This window comes from Haliotis rubra, unplaced genomic scaffold (assembly GCF_003918875.1).
Source record: "Haliotis rubra isolate DU_JTF1 unplaced genomic scaffold, ASM391887v1 Scf1047, whole genome shotgun sequence".
NCBI classification, from domain to species: domain Eukaryota; kingdom Metazoa; phylum Mollusca; class Gastropoda; order Lepetellida; family Haliotidae; genus Haliotis; species Haliotis rubra.
The window spans coordinates 209,251-234,720 of NW_025764945.1; the positions used below are offsets into that span (position 1 = coordinate 209,251).

Genomic DNA, 25,470 nt, shown 5'->3' on the forward strand with positions numbered 1-25,470 from the left:
CACACGTTCATTCAAATGATGAGGAGAAAGGTTATTCATGCTGAATTTATGGATGTAAACTTCTTCATTATGAGATCCGCAATGTTTTTAACTCCTTCATCGGGAGAATGATGGTCCACACGTTCATTCAACTGATGAGGAGAAAGCATATAAATGCTGAATTTATGGATGTCAACTTCTTTATTATGAGATCCGCAACGTTCTTGAGCATATACTAACTCCTTCATCAGGATAACGATGGTCCTCACGTTAATTCATGTGATGAAGAAGCAGACATATACATACTTAGTTTATGAATGACAACTTCTTCATTATGAGGAACGACACATTTTGGATGTTATACTATCTCTTTTTATCGGCTGAATGACTCTAAGCCTTCATTCAACTGATAAAGGAGTACATGCATGCTTAATTTATGAATGACAACTTCTTCTTTATGAGATCTGCAACGATTTGGATTATATACAAACTCCTTCATCAGGCGAATGATGGTCGACACTTTCATTCAGCCGCTGAATGAGCATACTTGATTCAGGGATGGCAACGCCTTCTTAATGAAAACTGCATCATTCTGGGTTATATGCAGACTCCTTTGGTGAAATCAAGATTAAACACATTCTCAAAAACGTTGCGTTCCTCATAAGAAAGACGTTGACATCCATAAATTTTCCCCTTCTGTTTGTCAATTCTAAATGCCATTCAAAGAATCGACTACTCTTATATCAAGTCATGACACACATAATTGTACACCCTTATTACCGCCTGTCTGGTATAGATTTTCTACACTGCAGCCTATTGTGGTTATTGTAATGGATTAACATTTTGCAGATTGTCCCAGTGTTTACAGCTATTGTCATAGCTAAGAAAGGCAAGGGTATTCACGTAGGATGGAGCAGTTTCATTTGACGCCACTTCGATCACGGCGTGTGAGCTTGCTGTGGCAGGAGAAGACGAACTGGTGTAGTTTCTAGACGTTTACCACTTATAAAAATCCATGGGTATGACGAACCTATAAATTTAGCACTGAAGAACTTTTTCTACTTTAAGATCGCATTTCACGAACGGGACATCTGCAAAATGTTAGCCGTTACATTATTTACATATACGAAAAGGCGAGTAGTCTTACATTGCAGATCCAAATGTTCAACAGGTATATTTATTTCTGATAAAATGTATTCTATGGTCAGCTATTTATTTACAGAGAAACTCTTCCTCCCAAGGAGCAGTCGACTGAGATATACATCATACAATATTTCATGTATGTTTACATAAACGTGTATCCCATAACAATTATTCCATACAAAAATTGTGACATCCTGATGTTTCTTTATGTTTTCAGATATGTTTTTGTTATCGTGAGTTACCTCATTGGAGTCTTTATATTCGCTACAATCGTAGGTGAGTCCGACGAAGCGTACAATGATATTGTAATAAAAAACAGTCTTTGGTAAATTTTCTGATTATATATTATATTATCTTATATGATTGAGTGAGTGAGTGTCGCTGAGTCAGTGACAGAGTGGAAGAGTGGGTGAACGAGGGAGAGAATGAGTTCGATTCAATGCGCTTTGAACATTATTCCTGTTATATCATTCACTCTTGTATATACATGCCATGCGAAGCTGAATTGGTTTGGAAGAAAACCTTATCTCTCTCAATTTTGATGATGACTCGTAATGAAACTTTTTAATATTGCTTGACTAACTGCATAATGGCTCATACAGTTTCTACGAAGCAGGACAACTGCAGTAACTGACTGACTGGCTGACTGAGTTTGGTTTTACGCCGCTTTTAGCAATATTCCAGCACCATCACGGCGGGGGACACCAGAAATGGGCTTCACACAATGTACCCATGTGGGGATTCGAACCCGGGTCTATGGCGTGACGAGCGAACGCTTTAACCACTAGGCTACCCCACCGCCCCTGTAGTAACTGAGGAAGACATAGATGTCGATGTCAGTTTTGACATTTTCTGTAACTTTATTCTCTTAATTTCAGGTCAGGTCGGCAACGTGATAACAAACAGGAATGCCAGCAGACAGGAATTTGAGAGATTGCTGGTAAGAACTGGAAATTTCCAATATTCAATCCCTCATCATTACTGACTTTCGTTGTTTCCAAAGTTGCTGGGATAGTTTTATTTATTGAATATTTATGACAATATGTAAAGAGTGAGCCAATATCGTTTAGGAAAACCTACGAGTTGTGATTTGTTTTTGGTCAAAAGCTTTATAAGAGAATTGGTCATACATTGATTTACCAAATGTAAAGCAGACAGGCTTTTGGCATTGCCTGTGACAATCAGTTGATGGAATGAGCTTTCTCGCTCAGCCAGACGCTGATCATTTCATTTCTCATATATACAAGCACCAGTACGCCGATTCTCAATTGGATGATTGGATAGCGCTGTGTTCCTCCACTCAGTTCGACCTAAATCTGCCAAAATGAATGGTACTTCCATCAAACTATTAGACCCACTAACCAAACTATTCAAGTCTACTGGATACTCAATAACTATCAGAGTCATTAGGACGTCGTTGTAGCACTATAGGAGCAGTTGCTGTCGTTACTGAAACGCACAGGCAAGGTCTGTTGGTTTGGTGGAAGATGTCAGTTAGGATCTCCCCGTGGTAAATGACCTCATATCCACCGAACAGATCCCTGCATTCGAGTTGTCTTTGCGCAATCACATGGAACCCAGATTGTCAATACGAACGTTCTTGAAGGCAGAAGAAATTTAATCAACGGTTTTCTAGCGATGATGAGTCTGTTGACCTCCCTATATGGTATTAGTCTGCATATAATGCTGATAGGAGCGTTTATCAATACAGGTTGTGCTGACAAGGATTCCATGTTCGATTCGCGTTATTTTCCTTTGTTCGAATTGACCTGAACTGCCTCTCAGGATTTGGCTGATTGATTGGATATACTCCGATAATTACCTAGATGCTTTAGCCGATAACCGATCTGAGGCTCAACCTTCACCGTTAATGTCAATGAATGTCTATGATGACATACAACCTTGATTCCTTCATGATAGTCTTGGTGTCAGGGATAGTTCAGTGCATAAATCCAGGTTTGGTGTCATAATGAAACAAATCTATCTCTCGCTTAGACATCTTCAACACTGAATGACTATTTATTTTACCAACGTTCTCAGCTGACAAGTGTACACGACAGTGTGTGAGTGAGTGAGTATTGCTTAACGCCGCATCAGTAATTCTGCAGCTCTACACGACAAACTGCTGCAAATGAATAATGTTTGAAACTTTCTACATCATGCAATAATGCTGGGCATCGGGGTTTTAGTATAAACATATTTTATTCACTAAAGAAAAAAAGTTTGGAGCCATGTTCTTTGAACTTATGAAACCCAAGAATATGTACAATAACAACTCCCTTCAAAAGCAACATTAGAAACAGACACAAAGTAAGGCTGACAGTGAGGGGGAAATATTATACCGCAAAGGGTACAGTGTGAGAAAACTACTGGTATCTTGTCATTAAGTTTTATTATAAAGATAAACATTCCTTAATAAATTATATCTGTAATACCAGAGGAAAGGGGAAGTAATGTTAATCACAGAATTACAACACATGGAATAGCTTTAATCATAATTTTTCTATAGTCTTTATTTAATGAACACTCAAAGAAATAATGATGAGCTTTTTCACATGGGCGACCAGATTTACAGGATGGATCTGTAATTAACCCTACCCTGTGAAAGTCGTACCTTATCTATAAGCCGTATGAAGTATTTGCGTAAATAGTATGTTAAGATTTTTAATACTGTCAGATAAAGTACAATGGTGTTGAGGTACTGGATGGTTTTATGCTCGATCTGAATTTTGATAACGAAATACAATGTCTTACTTCAGAAGAGTCTTGTGATGGCTTGATTCCATGTTGAAACAAATATGCCCAACACTTAAAAATTTTCTTTTATGAACACACAACTGTTTATCACTACGTACGTTTTAGTTGACACGTGTACGGTGCAAATACTACTGCAGACTACTGCAAATAAATAATGTTTGCAGCGTGCTCGGTCTTTCTATTCTACTGTATATATGTGGTTTCGACTACACATCAATTTCGCTCTCACTTTAGAAATTTGTCCTTGATGTAAGGATTTGGAGACCAGGGTCAGCTTGTATTATGAGCAAAGTCAGCGTCAATCAATTTCTGACGTCTATGCTGCAGATATAGTACACATCCAATCGATTCGCCTTGGACAAGCACCCAGGAACTAATATTTCAGCCCGTGTCTTTAGCCAGGATCTGTCACAACCGACAAAGAGTCGGCCTAGCTGATTAACTAGTCTTGAGACCGCTACCTGAACCTACTAATTACAGCGTTTGATAGCTATTCGGTCCCAGAAAATCTATCTGATTAAGTGTAATTGGCCGTGCTAAATGAATTAGAAATCGTTCGACACGCTTTGCTTACAGGTTGACATCGTATTATGTTTATATCTGTCATACTGCGTTGAAATCGCCATGGATAGTTTCAGAGTTCAGTTTGATGGAGACGAAAAGAGAATTAAATGGTAATGAGCTTTGGTATTGTACAAGCTGTCTTCGCAGGATGTCAGTCAGGTCTTCTATTTATAGCATATTAAACGTGGTATTTTTTATCATTTTCTCTTTTCCCCCATAAAATTCTCACAAAGTAATGCGTGTCATATCGAGTTATTTGAAACGTTAATAATTTAGTGATTTGGGACCTAACATATTGAAATATACTGAGGGAAACAAATAAGGGAACACCACACCATAGCAGTGTTCCTTTGTTTATTCTCAGATTTTCTCCCACAGCGCTTTTCAAGGCTGGTGATGAAAACTGGAAAATATTAAAGGAACGCTTGAATTTTCCTTTGTTCCGTTATTTGTTTCTCTAAGTATATGTTTTGAATCGTGCATAAATTTATGAATGCTTTCACATATTAGCCATTTACATGGAATTTGTTTCGTTTTTTTCAGGATGGCGCTAAATTGTATATGCAAACCCATAACGTACCTCCTGATCTTCAAAAACGTGTCCAGCGTTGGTACGACTACGTGTGGTCCAGGTACACTTGTTTTTTAAGTCAATTAGCAATAGTCCATCAATATCACGCCGGGGGTCACCAGAAATGGGCTTCACACATTGTACCCACGTGGGAAATCGAACTCGGGTCTTCAGCGTGAGGAGCGGATGCTTTAACTGTTAGGCTACCCCACTGCCCCTTACAACCAAATGATGAGAAGCATATATGTTACAGTCAGATTGTGAAATCAGTCATTTCGTGAAATGACTAAAAATTTCAGTCATTTCATGAAATAACTACGAGAGTCAGCCATTCAACTATCCCTTCTGCTCGTTCTTCTTCTTCCTGGGTTAACCTTGGCATTCTCTCTGTGTGACTTTATGTGCAGTGATATTGCAGTGTTGTATTGGTCATTTATACTGATTTTTCGCACGATCTTTCCCATGTATCCGACTAAGACATGTGTTTCTTGTTTCTGAGAGTCGGGGCTACAAAATGCGTCTTGGCGATTTATTTCGTGCATCACGAACATTGGCAATCGTTATCAAGCACATTTACATCAAATTTGATGGAGACGTCCAAACCTATTTATATAGCCAATAGCAAAATGGCTGATCGTCTTAGTCATTTCACGGTAACATATATACAAAGTATGTTTTGACAAACAGCAGATGACATGGTGTACTACCCATCAATGGTTTAGACTCACTTAAAGCACTCATTATATGTTATGCATATATGTGTGGTGACATCGAGGATGAGTTTCTAAACTAACTTTGGGGAACCAACTGCAAACTTTATGCAGATGAATTGCACGAGGATCATGTATTAAATTGCTAAAAAGCATGTGCAAATATTGTGTATGTGAACAGCTGTGTTGTGTAAAATTTTGTTAAAAATTCGCCAATTTTTACTCAGTTTCATCATGTTTTTAACTCATGACAATAATCTTTTCAACGTTACGAATTTGTTTTACAATACATCAGTTCATGTGTAAACAGTATCTTTAAACGGTATTGAAAATTTTGCAAAATCTAGTTTAGAAGAGTTGACTTAAGTAAGTGGCTATATTTACACTAGTGAGTTTGAACTTTGGAGTATATATTTTGACAAACAGATTAACATTAACAACAGCATGTAAGCATGTAATTGAATAACAACTGGTACGTAATTGGAAGAGGCCAGTTTGGGAATAAGAAGTACAAATGGGACTGCCGATGAACCCAATAAACAACTGGGATTAGTTCTTACTTATTGATCTTAGTGTTGGTATGTTTTACGTATGACTCACCAACTTGTAGAATGCAGATCAAACAATTATAATAGGTCTGTTAATTGGTTTTACACCGGCTGTTTTCCAGGTGCATCACTTAATCTTATCCATCAATATATTTTAAGTATCGGTGAAAATTTAATTTTATGTTGTTGAGTTTTTGTATTCCCAATACAAATGGGTGAGCGAGGTGGATTTCTGTCGAAATGAATTCCACTTCAATCACTCTTGATCTTGGCCTTGCTCAGAATACACTTATATTGTCGTTTCATACTTTTTATATGTTGTTTAACGCCACTTGGAGTGAGTGAGTTTATTTTTACGCCGCTTTTAGCATTATTCCACAATATCCTTGCAGGGGACACCAGAATTGGGCTTCACATATTTTACCCATGTAGGGAATCGAACCCGGGTATTCGGCGTTTTAATCACTAAGCTACCCGACCGCCCTTAACGCCACTTTGAGCAAATCCCAGTTACTTGATGGTTAGTCATGTTAATGTGGGTGGAAAGCCCGAAGTCTAAGACGTTTCCACTTTGGTGAAATACTCGGGTGGCCAATCCTCCAAGGCGCTGGAATTCGCTGTGAGGAGTTGGTCGTTGGTTCGAATCCCGTTTTGTCAAGGTGTGAGCAACATACCAGTGGTCGAGGGCGTTACTCAAATGGTTCCCATCTGAGACCCTCATCACGCTGGGCTTTCTGTCCACAAGTTAATGGATTGTTGACACACGGGGTTGACGTTGGTCGTGATCAAACGCTGGATTGTCTGTGATTTACAGGCAAGCGTCATATAGCTGACATTAAACATACGTCAGAGATCAGAACCTGTAGAGTCTTTCAGTCAGTAAAACTAAACTCACTCACTTCACATCAGCCACATGGCCATGATGATTATGATGGCAGATACAACGATGATATTGCAAACGTTCTCAGGTGAATATTTCCTTTAGTTTAACACCCAGTGACAGCAGGTGTTTCCTCGTCATTGAAGCACTCAATCTAAAGTAATTTAAGACAGAGTGTTTTCGGCGATCTGGTGTCCATTGTCGGTCCTCGTCTAGACGGTGTGATTCATGACTTGTGTCAGTTTCGACTGTATCTGTTTGTAATTCAGGTAATTAACGCTATACAGACATCAATCATACAATTTGAGGTAGCATACAGACAAAAGGATTCTGTTCTTGAGCAATAGGTTCCCGCATTGGACAATCTTAGATTTTCCTATTGCTATTCTGTTATTCTATCTTCATTTTCTCTACCCGTGAAGATCCGGGTTAGAATTGGTCTTCAGTAAGCATGCTTGTCGTAAGAGGCGACTAAGGGGATCGGGTGGCCAGGTTCGCTGACTTGGTTGACACATGTCATCGTATACCAATTGCGCAGATCGATGCTCATGCTGTTGATTATTGCCTTGTCTGGTCCAGACTTGATTATTTACAGACCGCTGCCATATAGCTGGAATATTGCTGAGTGCGGTGTTAAACAACAAGCCAACCACCCAACCAACCAACTTAACTTTCTCAGTGATAGGCTAGTTAACCCATTGTCATCACACCTAGTCCAAAACAGTTACAATACTTAAATGGCTGCTTTCAGATTAACCCCCCTTTCCGTCCTATTGTTACCATAGTGCGTCAATGCTGTAGACAGACAGCTGATCTAGAATATATATAACCCTAGCGTTTACACAGGCGTCAGAGAAACAAGCGTGAGGCGAATGAGATATTGAGTTATCTCCCTTGTGTGTGTATGTGAGAGGAGGGTAGTGAGTGAGTGAGTGAGTTCAGTTTTACGCCACTTTTAGCAATATTCCAGCTATATCACGGCGGGGACACCATAAATGGGCTTCACACATTGTACCCATGTGGGGAATCGAACCCGGCTCTTCGGCGTGACGAGCCAACGCTTTAACCACTAGGCTACCCGACCGCCCGAGAGGAGGATAATTGCAAGAGTGCTAATGTGTTTGCTGTCTGTGACCTCTAGATTTGATTATGTTAGTTTCTATGGTGTGAAAGGTTCCCTTTTATGTTTAATTTTCATATATTTATTCATTTTTGTACTTAGTTTGTGATGTCATAGACTCAAATGCTTTTAACGTCTCTCATAAACGTTATGGTGGCTTATACATTTTAACTTGCAATATATTGTAATTTCGATTCTGTAAATGTATTTGGTGAGACGAATTAAACAATTTCTATATATAAAACTCTAGCATTTAAACAAGCGTTAGCGATATCGTGTTGAGGCATTTCCAAAAGTGGCGCGTTAGACACCAAAATGATATATAAGGCAATTTAACTTATATGGCATAGTCTTGTGTTTTCACATTAAACAATTGACCTGCCTTGGCATGTGTTTGTGAAAAGTATGGCCGATGAGGCAGTATACACTTACGGTTTTCGTTTTATCACATGTTTTCAGCTAATTCTCGAATTTTCAGTTTTCAAAAGAAATTTCAAGTAACGAGAAAATATTCGAAGTAACGAATAAATTCTCGAAATATCAAGAAATAAGTGAAATTTGCGAAAATAACCGAGGCAATGAGAATATAATATTTCGAATCATCGAAAAAATACTCGAAACTTCGAGAAAATAACTGAAATAATGAGAAAACAATCTAAGAAACGAGACAATATGTTGAATAAATAATAGTTTTATGACACAAAAATGGAAGCATTGGGCATTCCAAATATTTCTTATTAATAATAAAATACTTACTCATTTACACTCATGTATGTCTGTGGGGCGGATGGGTAGCCATGTGGTCAAAGCGTTCGCTCTTCAAACTTTTGGTGAGTGATTTTTATGATTATAAAAGTTTGTTTTCGTTATAATATTGACTTCGTACAAGTTCATGCAAGGTCTGTTAAAGACTTTTTTATGTGTGGAAACTATTCTGAATATTCACTTGTTGAATTGGCCATGACCAGGCCATGATCAATCTGCTATATATTTCTTATATTGAAGTTAGATCCGGGGTAGAATAGGTCTTCAGCAACCAATGCTTGCCACAAAAGGCGACTATACTTGTCGTAAGAGGCGACCAACGGGATCGGGTGGTCAGGCTCGCTGACTTGGTTGACAAATGTCATCGGTTCCCAATTGCGCAGATCGGTGCTCATCCTGTTGATCACTGGATTGTCTGGTCCAGACTCGATTCTTTACAGACCGCCGCCATATGGCTGGAATATTGCTGAGTGCGGCGTAAAACTAAACTCACTCACTCACTATATTGAAGTCGACGTAAAAAGTAGAAGAAGGTGAGGCAAAGCACGCAGAAACACTTCATGACATCGTCGAGCACCAACAGCCGTACAAGCAAAAACGTCAAGTATGATAAAAAGAATCTCCTCAAGAGGATGTAAAGATGCGTGTTGGTACTTCCTCTTCCTGTTGCAGGGGTCGCCTCAACGGCTGCGACATCAACTCTCTTGGTCTCCTGCCAGACAAGCTAAAAACAGAACTCGCAATCCACGTCAATCTTGAAACGCTGAAAAAGGTGAGTTATGTAACATGTCTGGGAAACGATTCACTAGTTTGAAAAGTTCATCTGAAACATGTCTTATATGCTGAACAGAAACCTTCCAAGAAAATCACTAACACTACATGCACGTACGATGTTATAGATAATGGCGATAAAATGGTAAGAATAACAAGCTTGAACACGATGATAACAGACAGGATATTTTATGGTGGCTTGATAATGTTTTTTCAAATTTCAAACTTTCCTCTTGGTTCCCTTCTGTTGATTAAAAACACATCTATTTGTCACCGGTGTTCATCAGTGTTTGGGATTATTGTCAGGTGACATGTCTCATCCTTGTTCACAAATATTCATGATTGTTGCCTTGGTGACGTGTTACATCCGTGTTCATCAATATACATGATTGTCGCCTTAGTGACGTGTTACATCCGTGTTCATCAATATACATGATTGTTGCCTTGGTGACGTGTCACATCCGTGTTCATCAATATACATGATTGTTGCCTTGGTGACGTGTTACATCCGTGTTCATCAATATACATGATTGTCGCCTTGGTGACGTGTTACATCCGTGTTCATCAATATACATGATTGTTGCCTTGGTGACGTGTCACATCCGTGTTCATCAATATTCATGATTGTTGCCTTGGTGACGTGTCACATCCGTGTTCATCAATATACATGATTGTTGCCTTGGTGACGTGTCACATCCGTGTTCATCAATATACATGATTGTTGCCTTGGTGACGTGTCACATCCGTGTTCATCAATATACATGATTGATGCCTTAGATGCCGTGTTCCATCCGTGTTCATCAATATACATGATTGTTGCCTTGGTGACGTGTCACATCCGTTTTCATCAATATACATGATTGTTGCCTTGGTGACGTGTCACATCCGTGTTCATCAAAATACATGATTGTTGCCTTGGTGACGTGTCACATCCGTGTTCATCAATATACATGATTGTTGCCTTGGTGACGTGTCACATCCGTGTTCATCAATATACATGATTGTTGCCTTGGTGACGTGTCACATCCGTGTTCATCAATATACATGATTGTTGCCTTGGTGACGTGTCACATCCGTGTTCATCAATATACAAGATTGATGCCTTAGATGCCGTGTTTCATCCGTGTTCATCAATATACATGATTGTTGCCTTGGTGACGTGTCACATCCGTGTTCATCAATATACAAGATTGATGCCTTGGTGACGTGTTACATCCGTGTTCATCAAAATACATGATTGTTGCCTTGGTGACGTGTTACATCCGTGTTCATCAATATACATGATTGTTGCCTTGGTGACGTGTCACATCCGTGTTCATCAATATTCATGATTGTTGCCTTGGTGACGTGTCACATCCGTGTTCATCAATATACATGATTGTTGCCTTGGTGACGTGTCACATCCGTGTTCATCAATATACATGATTGTTGCCTTGGTGACGTGTTACATCCGTGTTCATCAATATACATGATTGTTGCCTTGGTGACGTGTCACATCCGTGTTCATCAATATACAAGATTGATGCCTTGGTGACGTGTTACATCCGTGTTCATCAAAATACATGATTGTTGCCTTGGTGACGTGTTACATCCGTGTTCATCAATATACATGATTGTTGCCTTGGTGACGTGTCACATCCGTGTTCATCAATATTCATGATTGTTGCCTTGGTGACGTGTCACATCCGTGTTCATCAATATACATGATTGTTGCCTTGGTGACGTGTCACATCCGTGTTCATCAATATACATGATTGTTGCCTTGGTGACGTGTCACATCCGTGTTCATCAATATTCATGATTGATGCCTTAGTGACGTGTGCCATCCGTGTTTCTCAAAACTCATGATTTTTGTCAAGTTGACGTACCAAATCTGCATTCACTCAGGTTCATGTTCGTTGCCTAGGTGACGATCTTCCAGGAATGTCAGCCGGAGTTCCTCCACGACCTGGTCCTCAAGATGCGAGCCTACATCTTCACCCCCGGGGATCTAATCTGCCGGAGGGGGGAGGTCGCCAGGGAGATGTTCATTGTTGCAGATGGTGTTGTCGAGGTCATCAGGTATGAGTGATATCCTTTATAACTACTACCTGAAAATACAGTATGAGTCTTTTCAGTATCTACAGACCCGTGAAGATCCAGGGTTAGAACTGATCTTCAGTAACCCATGCTTAGGGCCACTAACGGGATCTGGTGGTCAGACCACCGCCATATAGCTGGAATATTGCTGAGTGCGGTGTAAAACTAAACTCACTCATTCACTTCAGTATCTTCAGGGACGGTGGAACCGCCTCCGTGGTGTAGTGATTAGAGCGTCCACCCGGAGAGCGGAAGGTCGCGGGTTCGATCCCCGATCGCGTCATACCAAAAGACGTTAAAATATGGTACTTGTTGGTTCCTGCCTGGCGCTCGGCATTAATGGGTACAACAAGGATTGGTCGGCTCGGAGTCAGTATAATGTGTCTGAGCGGGGTATTCATGCTTCACTTCATGGTATCTCAGTGGGCTAGCACTATAAAACCAGCTTCAGTCTGGGTTAGTACAAGCAGCCGCACATACACATACACACGCATGCACGTCGTCATATGAGCGAAATATTCTCAAGTACGACGTTAAACCCAATTTCACCTCACCTCACCTCAGGGACGGTGGAGTACCCTAGTGGTTTAAGCGTTACCTCGTCAAGCCGAAGACCCGGGTTCAGTTCCGAATATGGCTACAATGTGTGAAGCCTATTTCAGGTGTCTCCAGCCTTAATAATGCTGGAATATTGCTAAAAGCGGCGTAAAACTAAACTCACTCATTCAGAGTATACATGTATGGATCATATGACCTGACCATTATCACAATCGTCATAACATTGGTGTAGCCCAGTGGTTAAAGCGTCCCTCGTCACGCCGAAAGCCCTGGTTCGATTTCCAACATGAGTACAATGAGTGAAGTCCATTCATTGCCTGAAATTGCTGGAATATTATCAAAAGAGGTGTAAACTCAAAGTCGATCAAAATAGTCAGAACACTGGGGTATCCTTGTGGTTATGCTTGTCTCGTCATGCCGAAAACCGGTCTGATTCCAAAATACGCATTAATGAGTGAAGCCCGTTATTTGTTGCTGGAATATGCTGGAAGCGGCATAAAACTCTATCACTCACTCATAATGTCGATGTTTACCTTGGACGCCAATGGGGAACTTGTTTATTCCATAAAGAGAAGGTGCTAGACAGCTGATTAGAATAAAAAGAGTGTTTGATAGATAGTTAAGGGTGGATATGAGACAATGGTTAATGATGTTGCAGTGAAACTGGCACCGTCCTGAAACGAATGGCAGCAGGGGACTTCTTCGGAGAAATAGGAATTCTTAATCTTGATGGCGGCATAAACAGGTAATATTTTAACACTTAATTACATTGTGCGATAATGCATTACTATTAAGTATTAATGTACATAACTGAAACATGATCTGAAACCATGAAGAGCCGAGATAGAATTGGTTTTCGGCATCCCATGCTTGTCGTAAGAGGCAACTAACGGATTGGTTGGTCAGGCTTGCTGACTTGGTTGACACATGTCATCGTTTCCAAGTTGTATAGATCGATGCTGATGCTGTTGATCACTTGATTGTCTGGTCCAGACTGTTTTTTTACAGACCGCGGCTATTTAGCTGGAATATTGCTGAATGTGGCGTTAAGCAACTGAAAACAAACCAAACAAATACATGAGCTGACTAAACATATCCCTTGTCGGTAATACCTGTTTCAATAATTCATCCACATATTCTTCGCACGTTTGTGTCTCCATGTCAAAGAAAAGTAATGCATGCTTCAAAACATTGGTTAATTTCACCATTCATTCAGATGTATAAATAGTAGTAAATAATTAGTAAAACATCAAGGTAACTTCGTTCCTGGGGCATAAACTACCCTCCTTCAATATATGTCATCATTTTATATGGGCATGGGTTGCCCAGCCGTTCCAGGCGCCACCAATCGTTGTGACTGCTTGCCATAAATTTCGAAATACAGTTGTGGTATCACATGTTTTCAGCTAATCCTCGAATTTTCAGTTTTCAAAAGAAATTTCAAGTAACGAGAAAATAATCGAAGTAACGAATAAATTCTCGAAATTTCAAGAAAATAAGTGAAATTGAGAAAATAACCGAGACAATGAGAATATAATATTTCGAATCATCGAAAAAATACTCGAAACTTATAACTGAAATAACGAGAAAACAATCTAAGAAACGAGACAATATGTTGAATAAATAATAGTTTTATGATACAAAAATGGAAGCACTGGGCATTCCAAATATTGCTTATTAATAATAAAATACTTACTCATTTACACTCATGAATGTCTGGGGGCGGATGGGTAGCCTTGTGGTTAAAGCGTTCGCTCGTCAAACCGAAGACCCGGGTTCGATTCCCCACGTGGGCACAATATGTGAAGCCCATTTCTGGTGATCCCCTCTGTGATATTGCTGGAATACTGCTACATGTGGCGTAAAACTAAACTCACACACTCACCTGTATGACTGTCTACTCTCCTGTCTCCCGTCTAGACGTACAGCTGACGTGCGCTCCGTGGGTTACTCCGAGCTGTTTGTGCTGTCCAGGGAAGATGTACTTGGGGCCTTAAAGGATCATCCTGATGCGGAGGTAAAATCACCGTTCAATCTCCCGCCTTGAGATACATGCAGATGTGTCACACTGGTTTGAGGCATGTTTCAAACGATGAACAGGAGGTTTAATCTTGTAATACACGTTTCAATACTAAATTGCATCGTTTCAATTTAACAATATTCCTTTCATCGTTTTGGTCCCCATAAGAAGACATATTGGTTTCATTTTTTCTTTTTTTTTTTTGTTGGGGAGTTATTTTCGATTTGTGGAAATATTTTTCCTTTATGTCGATTATTACCATCATTACCATCGCCGTCGTCATCATCGTCATTTTGATAATTGTTGTGTTTATACGGTATATTTCGCTCTATAAATATTGTTGACAGAGGTACACCTCTAAATTTCAAAGGGGTTTTCTTGCTTTTTAACGCTGCACTCAGCAATATTCCAGCTACATGGTGGCAGTCTGAAAATAATCGAGTCTGGAGCAGGCAGTCTTGTGATCAGCATCGTGAGCATCGATCTACGCAACTGGGATACGATGACATGTGTTGACCACCCGATCCCCTTAGTCGCCTCTTAGATCAATTCTAACACGAATCTTCACGGGCTTGTTTCACGGAGGGTGACACTTTGAACGAGGAAATTAGGTTAAATTATGGAATATTGAGGTCAAGTTACCGCACTATTTCACAGTCTCCTCGTCTTCCTTCCTTCACTGATGGCACGGGTAGGCCTACTATTCAAGGGTCCGGCACCTTACTGCCCAGTTGCGTCCCTTGAGCGCACCAGAAACCTATGATTGTGGTTTCGAATCCCGGGTCGGTACCATTATGTTTCTTGGTTTGTCAGAACCACACTCGTGCAAATTTGTTTCACCAGTGTGTGGAATCTCTAAGACCCACATGCGGTCGAGCATTTCTCCACCATTAAAACGACACTACATCATTTAATTTGAAAACTGTTATAAGCAGTATCACACCTCACTCACTCACTCACTCACTCACGGATCAATCAATCAATCCGTCAGTCATTCAATCATTCAGTCAGTCAGTCAATTATTCAATCAATCATTCAATAAATCACCCATTGCCTGCTTCTTTCAGTCCATCATCCGAGACTATGGACAACGTCGCCTACGGGAGATAGAAGCCCATCGCCAGAAGGTGAAGCCGCTTCAGAGGGAGGAGGGTTCCGAGGGACTTCACGGGGTGAAGAACTCCCTCCTTATGACCATCCGTAGCATGTCTCCGAAACTGAGGCGCCACGAGCAGTCGCCCTCATCTCCAAGGTTCAGTAAAGGGAACAGTTTGAAAAATATGGGCTTCTCTTTTAATTCCGAGGATGGTCCTTTTGATTCAGAAGTGAAGTATTCTCAAAGTAGTGGGCTTTTTGAAACGGTTTGTGGTAATTTAAGGCGTTTGTTTCATAGGAAGGTTAAGAGGAAGAAAGGTGATGACGGGATCACTTTGGACAACAGAGGGACAACTGAGGACCAGGCATCCTCTGTTCAGGACAGTGGTTCTGATAAGGATGCACAGGCGAAAGTGTCTAAACTATCCCAAGTGTTTATAAATACTCTTCAGTCAAAGAAACGGCCTGGTTATATGGCGGTGAGGACCGACGATCAGGAGTCATGTGACAGTGAAGCAGACGACAAATCGTCCGACACAAAAGACAACCAAATCATTGATCTGACCACAGCTGGAAAGCTAAAACAATTAAAAGCCAAAGAAATATCGGATGAGAAAGCACTTCGAAGTCAGAAAGAATACACACCTCCACCGTTGCCGGTCAACATGTCATCTTCCAGAGATTGTACTCCATCTCCAACAGCCAAAAAAAGTAGTTCTAGAGAATTTACGCCTCCTCCTTCCGCGAAACAATCAAGTTCGCGCGAGTTCACGCCCCCTCCTAGCGCGAACCTTCTGAGGCAAAGACAATACACCCCTCCTCCTGTTGATAATGTCAAGAAGTTTGATATACCAAGATGCAAAAGCTCTTCTGCTTCAGAATTAATAAGGAGAGATAACTCTCGCCTCGCCCTTCGCCTGAGTTCACCGCCGAGGGATTACGTGGCTCATATCTCCACTCCTCCTCTAGCATCATCTAACCCAGCTTACAGCATACTAACCCCTCCTCCTGCTAAGTCTATCAGCACTTACACCTGTGACGTCGATAAGTCTTCTTGTGACTCTAGTCAACTGTCGCCAAGGTACTAACTTCAACTTCTGTTGCAACCTCATTAAAATCAAATTCTTCTACCCAGATATAACTCTCTGTGTTGCTGTCACGTCAGTTCATCCTCTGGTAACATCGAAACGGAGGCTGCGTGGGTCCTTTGGCCAATCAGGTTCTAAGCTTCTAAAACGATTCTGCTAATTACAATTCGTACAAATGAATCTCCACATGAGACACAATCAGTCCTTAGCATTGCCTTTCGGATGTAGATACGGACAGGGCCAAAACCGACAGGAACTGTGAAATATGCACAACAATATAATGGCGCCGCTTTTACTTATGAAACGTTTCGGTCTCCTCCATTGCCGAGCCACGGATATCAGACAATCTGATTTAGACGCTTAGCTCCAGCTTCGTGAGTTTAGTTTTACGCCGCTTTGAGCAATACTCCAGCAATATCACGGCGGGGAACATCATAAATGGGCTTCACACATTTTACCCAATTGGACTCAAACTCGGTTTTTGGCATGACGAGCGAACGTCTTAACCACTGGGCTACCCCACTGCTCCTTCGTTAATAAGGAAATCCACCTAACGCTTCTAGTCATTGGGTTAAAGAGAGAGTTAAAGTGTCGGGGTAGAATAACTGATTTTAATGAGATTACCCTTTATTACTAATATCATTGAAGACCTAGTTCACTTAATCTGGGCTTCATTCTAGAAGGCTATGTTAGTGACATATTGGCCCATTCGTTATTGCTGACCGGCCAGTTAGAGAGTGAGAGGTTAAATTGGGCTCGACTTCTTACAACATACTGCAATTTTCACTTCGTTGATCGAATGTATTAGAGTCCAATTGAAACGTTGGCTCCTGTTTTCAGTGAGAAAAATGCCATGTCTTTCAAAGAGAGAGAGAGAGCTTTCTAGAAACGCGACCCAGACTGAGTTTAATCTCTTTGGTGTGAGAAATGGGTCAATTCTTTTGAACATTTATAGGATTATAGACGTAGCTGACTTAATACCTTCACTGTTACCGCAGTTAGGACATTTTAACCCGTGTTTTTGTTCTTCATTACAAAGTCATGTAACGTTTATTTCTTTTATGCTTACATCAATATGACATTAAAAAAAATACTAAAATCCGATATAAAACTTGGGCACGTGTCAGAATATACGGTATTCTACATTATAAAAGCGGAATATATTTGATGGTTTGCAACCAATTATATACATTTATTCAACCATACAATAGAATTATCCATATTATAGTTGAGTATTACCTTTATTCACAGGAAAGACAGTTCATATTTTGATGATGATGATGCATCAGGCCATTTAGCAGAAAATGGACAAAGGAGAAATTGCCTGTATGTTCTTTGTTTTTTAATCTTTTTAGAATCGATATTTTCTTGACACAGATAATGACAAACTATTTTCAGACTAACTGTACGTATTGCAAAGTTCACATACGCAATAATTGTAACTTTAAGTGTGTGGCCTGTGTATGGAACACAAGTCCCAAATCAGTTGAAGTTAATCAACGTTGGGAACGGAATCTTTGGATGAGTAAGTTTGTTTGACAGCTTGACTCCTGAGAGTTTCTGGGACTTAGAACTCTGAGAATTGGTGTTCTGTCCTGCCCTACAATGAAACATGTTTGCGTTCTCACATTAGGCAAGTGAGTTTGTTCCAAATTGCCTCTGTGAAATGGAGTGCAATTGCCTCTGTTCACCCAGCAGAAAATGGGTACCCGGTGGGATAAGTCTGATCTTGGGTTATCCGGGTTAGAGTGTCAATTATGCCCATAGGACATGTCCATGCGGCGGGGAGTTCAGCGCTATATAAGTGGCCAAATTATAATTGTAAAATGAGCCTTCATATGTTCTCTTATTACTACATGACATTCTTTTAATGTAGGATCGCAGGTGTTATGGTTATGGTTATTGTCGTTGTAGAATAACATTCAACCGCCCCGTAGGGTCAGGCAAATTAAATGTAGAATGAAGGTTACGATCAACCGTCTCCATATGATGAAGTCGTGGACATGTTATTCTATATTACCCATCAAATGTGTAGACTCACTTGTGTAAATGTAGCCACTTACTTCAGGCAACTGTTCTAACCTAGATTTTGCAAACATATTCGATACTGTTTAAAGGTACTGTTTACACATGTTCTGGCTAGCTATTCTCGAAACGTTCGTAGCCCTACGAACTTCTTAAACCCATTCTTAACACAATGGCTACGATCCAAGTTACGAATTCTTAGGGCTGCGAACGTTTCGAGAATAAGGGCCCTGGTGTCTTGTAAAACAAATTCGTAACTGTGAAAAGATTATTGTCAATAAATTCTGAAACTTAGTGAAAATTGACGAATTTTTAACAAAACTCAACACCAAGACGCAGCTGTTCGCATGCACGATATTTGCACATGCTTTTCAGCATTTTGATGCATGATCCTCGTACAACCAATCTGCATAAGGTTTGCAGGTGGTTCCCCCAAGTTGTAGAGAAATTCATCTTCGATGTAACCATATAAATACATAATAGATAGTGATTTCTTTAAGGGAGTCTAAACTTTTGACGGGTAGTATAATGTGTGTGGGTTGTAAAGACAGCAATGGGGACTTTAAAACATTAATTGTAAACATGTGATGATTTTATCACGCTTTAGTATAATCTCTGTTTCCAGGCAACGCTAGAAGAGGCGTATGCAGGCAGCTTACTTCGGTTGGACAAACTGACCTCTGTCCAGGAGACTCTTGTCAACCTACTGCAGGATAATCTCAAACTTCTACAGGTAATATATGGAGTCGGTGAGGGACATTTTATGTCGCTTTTAGAAATATTCAAGCTATATCACATCAGGAGACACCAGCACTTGGATTCACACATTTTACACATGTGGGGAATCGAACCTGGGTCTTCTGCGTGACGAACGAACGCTTCAACCACTAAACTACCCCACCGCCCCCTTATGATGAAGTCGCGGAAATGTCGTTGTGGGTTGTAAAGACACCAATGGGGATTTTAAAACATTAATGTGATGATTTTATCATCTCTGTTTCCAGACAACGCTGGAAGAGGCGTAAGAAAACAGTTAATGCCAGAACAATGAAAATTGTAAAGCGCTCCTTGTTTTAGTTTAATGTAAATGTCTTGCGTTATGTGACTGGCAGATCCGGGTTAGAAGTGATCTTCAGCAACCAATGCCTGTCTGAAGAGGCAGCTATCAGGTCAGACATATGTTATTTGGACTGACATATCGATTATATTTGTTCATATGAACATAGTGCTTTACACCGAACACAAACAAAATGGATGCGTTTGCTGAAAACTGCAAATGTGCAAATGTGATCTTACCAAGACAGTGACTAACTATCTTGAAATGCTTCGTTGTAGATGGGAGGTACAGTAAGGTAGCCTAGTGGTTAAAACGGTCTCTCTTCATGGCAAAGGTCCGGGTTCTATTCCCAAATATATATAACGTGAGAAGCCCGTCTATTGCTGGAATATTGTTGAAAGCTTCGTGAAATACTACTCTCGATAGAGTGGGATCCTAGGTACAGGGTTCGATTCAGCTTGGTTGATGCACGTCATCGTAACACAGTTGTTCATGATGTCAATCACTGGATTTATCTGCACCAGAATCGATCTTTTAGCTGGAATATTGCTCAGTGCGGCGTATAAAGATATTTTAAGATTAATATTTTATTGATCTGTTATATATATTTTCATTTGCAGTCGCAGGTTAAGACATCCCCCGATGCTTCCAACTGGGAACATACGACGGCGTTATAACGGTACTCACAAGCTGGTGGTACGGAGGTGACGTAGCACCATACACGTTGTCCAACGTTGTCCGTAACTTGGAAACCAACCGCTCCGCAGCTACGAAAGTAAAAGCTCTGCAACCAAGAAACCAAAAGCACTGCAACGAAGAAAGCAACATCTTTGCAACTATGAAAGTATGAGTTCCGTATCTAAGAAAGCAAAAGCCCTGCAAGTAAAAAAGGAACATCGCTGCATCTAAGAAAGAAACATCGCTGCATCTAAGAAAGGAACATCGCTACATCTAAGAAAGAAACATCGCTGCATCAAAGAAAGAAAGATCTCTGCAATTAAGAAAGCATCAGCTTTGCAGCTATTAAAGCAACATCTCTGCAATTACGAAAGCATCAGCTTTGCATCCATGGAAGCAAAAGCGCTGCAATTAAGAAAGCAAACGCTCTGCATCTAAGGAAGCAAAGGTTCTGAAAAAGCAGTGATGATATCATTTACAAATGATGTCGTCACCATCATCCAGTGAAGCTTATCAAGAACGTTGGAAATAAACCTGAAATATTATACCTTTCTATTGTTTCAAAACACATACATCTGACTGATAGCGTATGAATGAAAGGACACAAAGTGAGGGCCGTTAACAGGAGTGTTTAATTCGCTAGTATACCTTAGACTAGATACGGAAGTCTAAGCTATCAAGCCTTGGGAAACGGGAAAAACTTTCAGGGAGGGATAATACTTTCCAATGAGGACGTCCGAATCTCAATGCTGGAACATCACCTTCAACAGTTTTTCTTACCACAGCCAGACCGAGGGATCCTGGACGAGGGAACCAACCTTAATGAACTTGTCTCATGCAGTTTGTTGTTATTTTGTACATACTTCCATTGAAACTGACCATATTTGACATATTTTACACAACTTCACGTTTTCTTTGATAAGTATTTGCACATTTGTTTCTTTTGGGTAGATATTAGTCACATTTGCCTCCTTCATATTTTCTTTCTCATTAGCCAATGACACCTTACTACACTACTTTAATATACATTGATTATACCTATCTTGGAGCTTTTTGAGAGATATGTAGGTGTAGATTTACAATTCAGATTTAAGCAGTTTAGAGATTTCTTTTGGAACGTTACCTTTCACCATGTGTCGGCACATTGGGATTTGATGCCGTTGAAAAGGAGAGTCCAAGGAACCTCGCCATGGCGATTCCATGTAAGCATGGATACAAGGCCACACATTCAACAAAAAACAGCGGGAGGAAAAGGTTTAAAGTCTGGGATATATTTACCAGCTACTACACATCTTCTACCATGTGATTGTTGGTGGCCTCACTACCTAAGGTATTTGGCAGCCAGTATGCATCGCTTTACTTATAATTCTTGGTGATCCCATATTCGGCAACCAGTATACATTGCCTGGAAACTGTTGGTGGTCCCAGTACCTTGGTTATTTGGCAGCCAGTGTACGTCGCAATGCTGGTGTTTTCGGATGGTCCCGGTACCATATATACTTTGCGACCAATATACACCTGCCTGGTGTTTTAGGGTGATCCAATTTCGGTCTATGCTTGGCACCCAGTCTACATATGCTCTATGGTGGTTGAGGGTGGTTCCAAACATATTTACTAGCCAGTGGGAGAGTTTTATCTCTATTCCATTACATAGCGATTGCCGCATTACCTAATCCTGTCTAGTATACGAAGGGTGTTTGTTTTCACAAAACATTCATTGAGAATATGTGTCTACTCTGGTTAAAAACATTTTTATGTCATTCTATTCTAATAGACTTGATATCTCAATGAATACTGGAACTGCTGTTAAGATGTCAACTTGCTTAGGACACATGATAACAGAAAGATATTAGAAAAACCAAAGGTTCTATTCATTATGTATTTTCGTCTGTTTTATATTCCTCAAAAAAGGCTGAGAGAGAGTTCTTGAGGCAATATATGTTATTTGGACTGAGATATCGATTGTATATTTTCAGATAAATATACTGGTAGTGTTTCGGCACCAAATGCAAACTGAATAAATGTGTTTGTTGACAACTGCAATTTTACTAAGACTTCTTACCAAGACAGTGACTGACTATCTTACCGTGGTTCGTTATAAATGGAGGCGAGGAAAGGTTAGATTTGTAATTAAATCAATCTCCCGTCATGTCGACAGTACGCGCTCGATTCCCACATGTGCATATTAATAACATGGGAAGCGAGGTGGTTTTCCGATTCTTTGCTGGAATATTGTTGAAAAATTAAAATACTGCTCACGATAGAGGGTGAGATGTTTTAAGTCTACGATACCTTACAACGTATTCTCTCTTCATCATTGTCCTTATTCAAATTCACACATTTTCTATGTTGATCGCATGTGTTCAGGCTCTTCTGGATAGTGGAGACATTATTGTATCTCCAGCACTTCTACCTTATGTATTGTGAACTGACAGAAGGATATACCCAGTAGGTGCACCAGGTCCATTCGGCTAGTGATAGAAGACGATACTGCATAGAAGTCTCATGTAAATATGCCAGTCAGAAGGCAAACAGTATTATACATAATGACATGTTATTTGTATATAGTGTACATACGTCAAGGGTATGTCGAAACTCTGCTGTAGTAAATCAGTAAATAAAAACATATGATGGATTACCCTATGTTGTTGTGTTATCTCGCACAAAGGAAAAAGTCTGCCTCGTCACCGGAACACGTCCTACTCGCATGCGCAAATATACCGACGTAGGGCTTCCGGTACAAGGACCGATCACATAGCATACTGGGATAGATTGTGGTCATGATGTTAGTGTGTGTGAGAAAGTGCTGAGATTAACGTTAGAGACAAAATATGAATATATACCGTAAATCACGACATTAATTCGAACAAATGCAAAAAATATGCGATTGTTCCTAACTCCAAGTAACAAATCTCCCATCTTTATTTTGCCTCTTAGTCTTCCAAATTCGCTAATTGGATGCTCATTTTTTCTGAAACTGAACAAATTTCTGCTACAAGTTTTGGCGGCCATTCGCTATTTTCCATACAACTACCAAGAATATGATATTATCGTCTGCATTTAGTATTTACATGAAAGCAGACAAAAACAAACGTTTCCATATATTCAAAATGTCTTTGCCAACATTAGACACGATTGTACAACCCCACTAGTGAGTGAGTGAGTTAAGTCACATCGGCAGTATTTCAGCCATATTGTGACTAAATCAAGATATAAATATATTAACAATTTAAAGTAAATTGTAAAATTCTGTCAACGAAGGACAGTAAAACAATCTGATTATCACAGATATAAATTTAAAAATAGTAATTAAATCTAAAATATTTTAACTAACAAACCCGACTATATCGTGAGTATGTCTCTGTGTCTCACTGTCAAATAGTGATGATACCATATTTTCGCGAAAATGTTTGACAATGACAATGTTAATTTTCTTGAACCCGGAAGTATATGTGGTACAAACAAGACAGCTTCACGCGGGTCCTTATTCACTCAGCTCAAATATGACATAATGTAGAGAGTCCCAGAAATATTCAAGCTCTGAGTTCTGTTAAGTCTCCTCTGCCAGATGTTAACAACTTTGACGTCATCCTGCTCACGGAAATTTGTCGAACAATCAGGTCCATCCAGTCACTGATTTTAGTCATGTATTCCATTTTCTGGACCGAACAAATTTCTTCTACGTTTTCCTTTCGGCCATCCGCTATTTCCATACACGATGGATCTCTGTAAACCGAAAACAAACGTGTTACTGAAGATTAATTCCTACCCGGGTCTTCACGCAGGAGAGCTGGATGTTCTACAGATTCCTGAGGCCTTCCAGACAACTGTTTCCAGTGTCTAACTCTGGTATTTCAGCACATACTCTGCTTGAGAAATCATATTAAGCAAGTGAGTGTGTGAGTGAACTTAGTTTTACGCCGCGCTAAGCAATATTCCAGCTATATGGCGGCGGTCTGTAAATCGAGTCTGGAACAGACGATCCAGCGATCAACAACATGTGCAATTGGCGATCGGCGCAATTGGGAACCGATGACATGTGTCAACCCAGTCAACCAGCCTGACCACCCGATCCCATTGGTTGCCTCTTACGACAAGCGTGAGTTGCTGAAGATCAATATTCTAACCCGGACCTTCACAGGTTCATATGAAGCACCAAAACACGGTACACTCCACACTCACACTAATAACCTTGAGATACATACATATAGGCAGAAGAAGCCTTAATATTGTGTTATGAATTACACTACCGGACAAACGGAAGTATACATCCATATTTGATGGCAGCTGAAAATGAAACAAACAAGATATGGCCCTTAGATTCGATGATCATTTATTTTGTATGAATACCGTACTTGTGTTCAGGGCCTTACCTTTGCCGCGCTTCAACGACTGTTTTCTGATTGGTAACGTTTTGATAAGGCTGTCCAAAAAGGTTTTCTGTCCCCGTTTCACCCCATACATCCTGTCCCAACCCCGTCCTGAATTTTTCAGACATGATGCAAAAACGAGTTTTCTTGTTTTTAATTTCCCTGTCGCATTGGAAATGTCACCACAATGTGTTAAATTTATATTTATAAAAGCTGAATGACAATTGGTTTGTTAGCTAAGCCCGAACTTATAACAAATATATAATTGTTTGGACGTTTAGTTGTTGTTGTTTAACGCCGATATCAGCAATATTCCAGCTATATGGCGACGGACTGTAAATAATCGAGTCTGGGCCAGACGATCCAGTGATCAACAACATGAGCATCGATCTATGCAATTGGTATACGATGACATGTGTCAACCAAGTCAGCAAACCTAACCACCTGGCCCCGTTAGTCTCCTCTTACGACGAGTACGACCTGGATCCTCACGGGTTGGTTGGACGGAAGCATAGACCTCAAATAAACTGACGTATTTGTAGAAAATATATAACAGATAAACAGCAAAGATATCACAAGTGGAGACTTTCTGGACGGAAAATTGTATTGATGAAAAGGCATTTCGCCATATATGTTGTATTCTCACAAGATAACACAAAATTGAATTTCGTACTCACTTTGACAAAAATCTT

At 40.1% G+C, this 25,470-nt stretch overlaps 1 protein-coding gene across 6 annotated transcripts in view; it reads left to right on the forward strand.

Annotated features, from left to right (window-relative positions):
* LOC124275371 (cyclic nucleotide-gated channel rod photoreceptor subunit alpha-like) overlaps positions 1–18,075 on the forward strand; it is a 154,742-nt gene extending 136,667 nt beyond the window's left edge. For 4 of the 6 annotated variants that reach the window (XM_046710898.1, XM_046710908.1, XM_046710916.1 and 1 more), the window contains exons 4-12: positions 1,340–1,398; positions 2,001–2,062; positions 4,987–5,075; positions 9,710–9,809; positions 11,715–11,869; positions 13,104–13,190; positions 14,366–14,462; positions 15,533–16,641; positions 17,900–18,071. In XM_046710898.1, coding sequence (XP_046566854.1) covers positions 1,340–1,398; positions 2,001–2,062; positions 4,987–5,075; positions 9,710–9,809; positions 11,715–11,869; positions 13,104–13,190; positions 14,366–14,462; positions 15,533–16,641; positions 17,900–18,020 — 1,879 coding nt within the window. In that variant the 3' untranslated portion in view covers positions 18,021–18,071. Of the gene's footprint in view, positions 1–1,339; positions 1,399–2,000; positions 2,063–4,986; positions 5,076–9,709; positions 9,810–11,714; positions 11,870–13,103; positions 13,191–14,365; positions 14,463–15,532; positions 16,642–17,899 lie in introns of all 6 variants that reach the window. The other 2 variants (XM_046710943.1, XM_046710934.1) reach the window with 2 other exon arrangements.
* Positions 18,076–25,470: the final 7,395 nt, after the last annotated feature.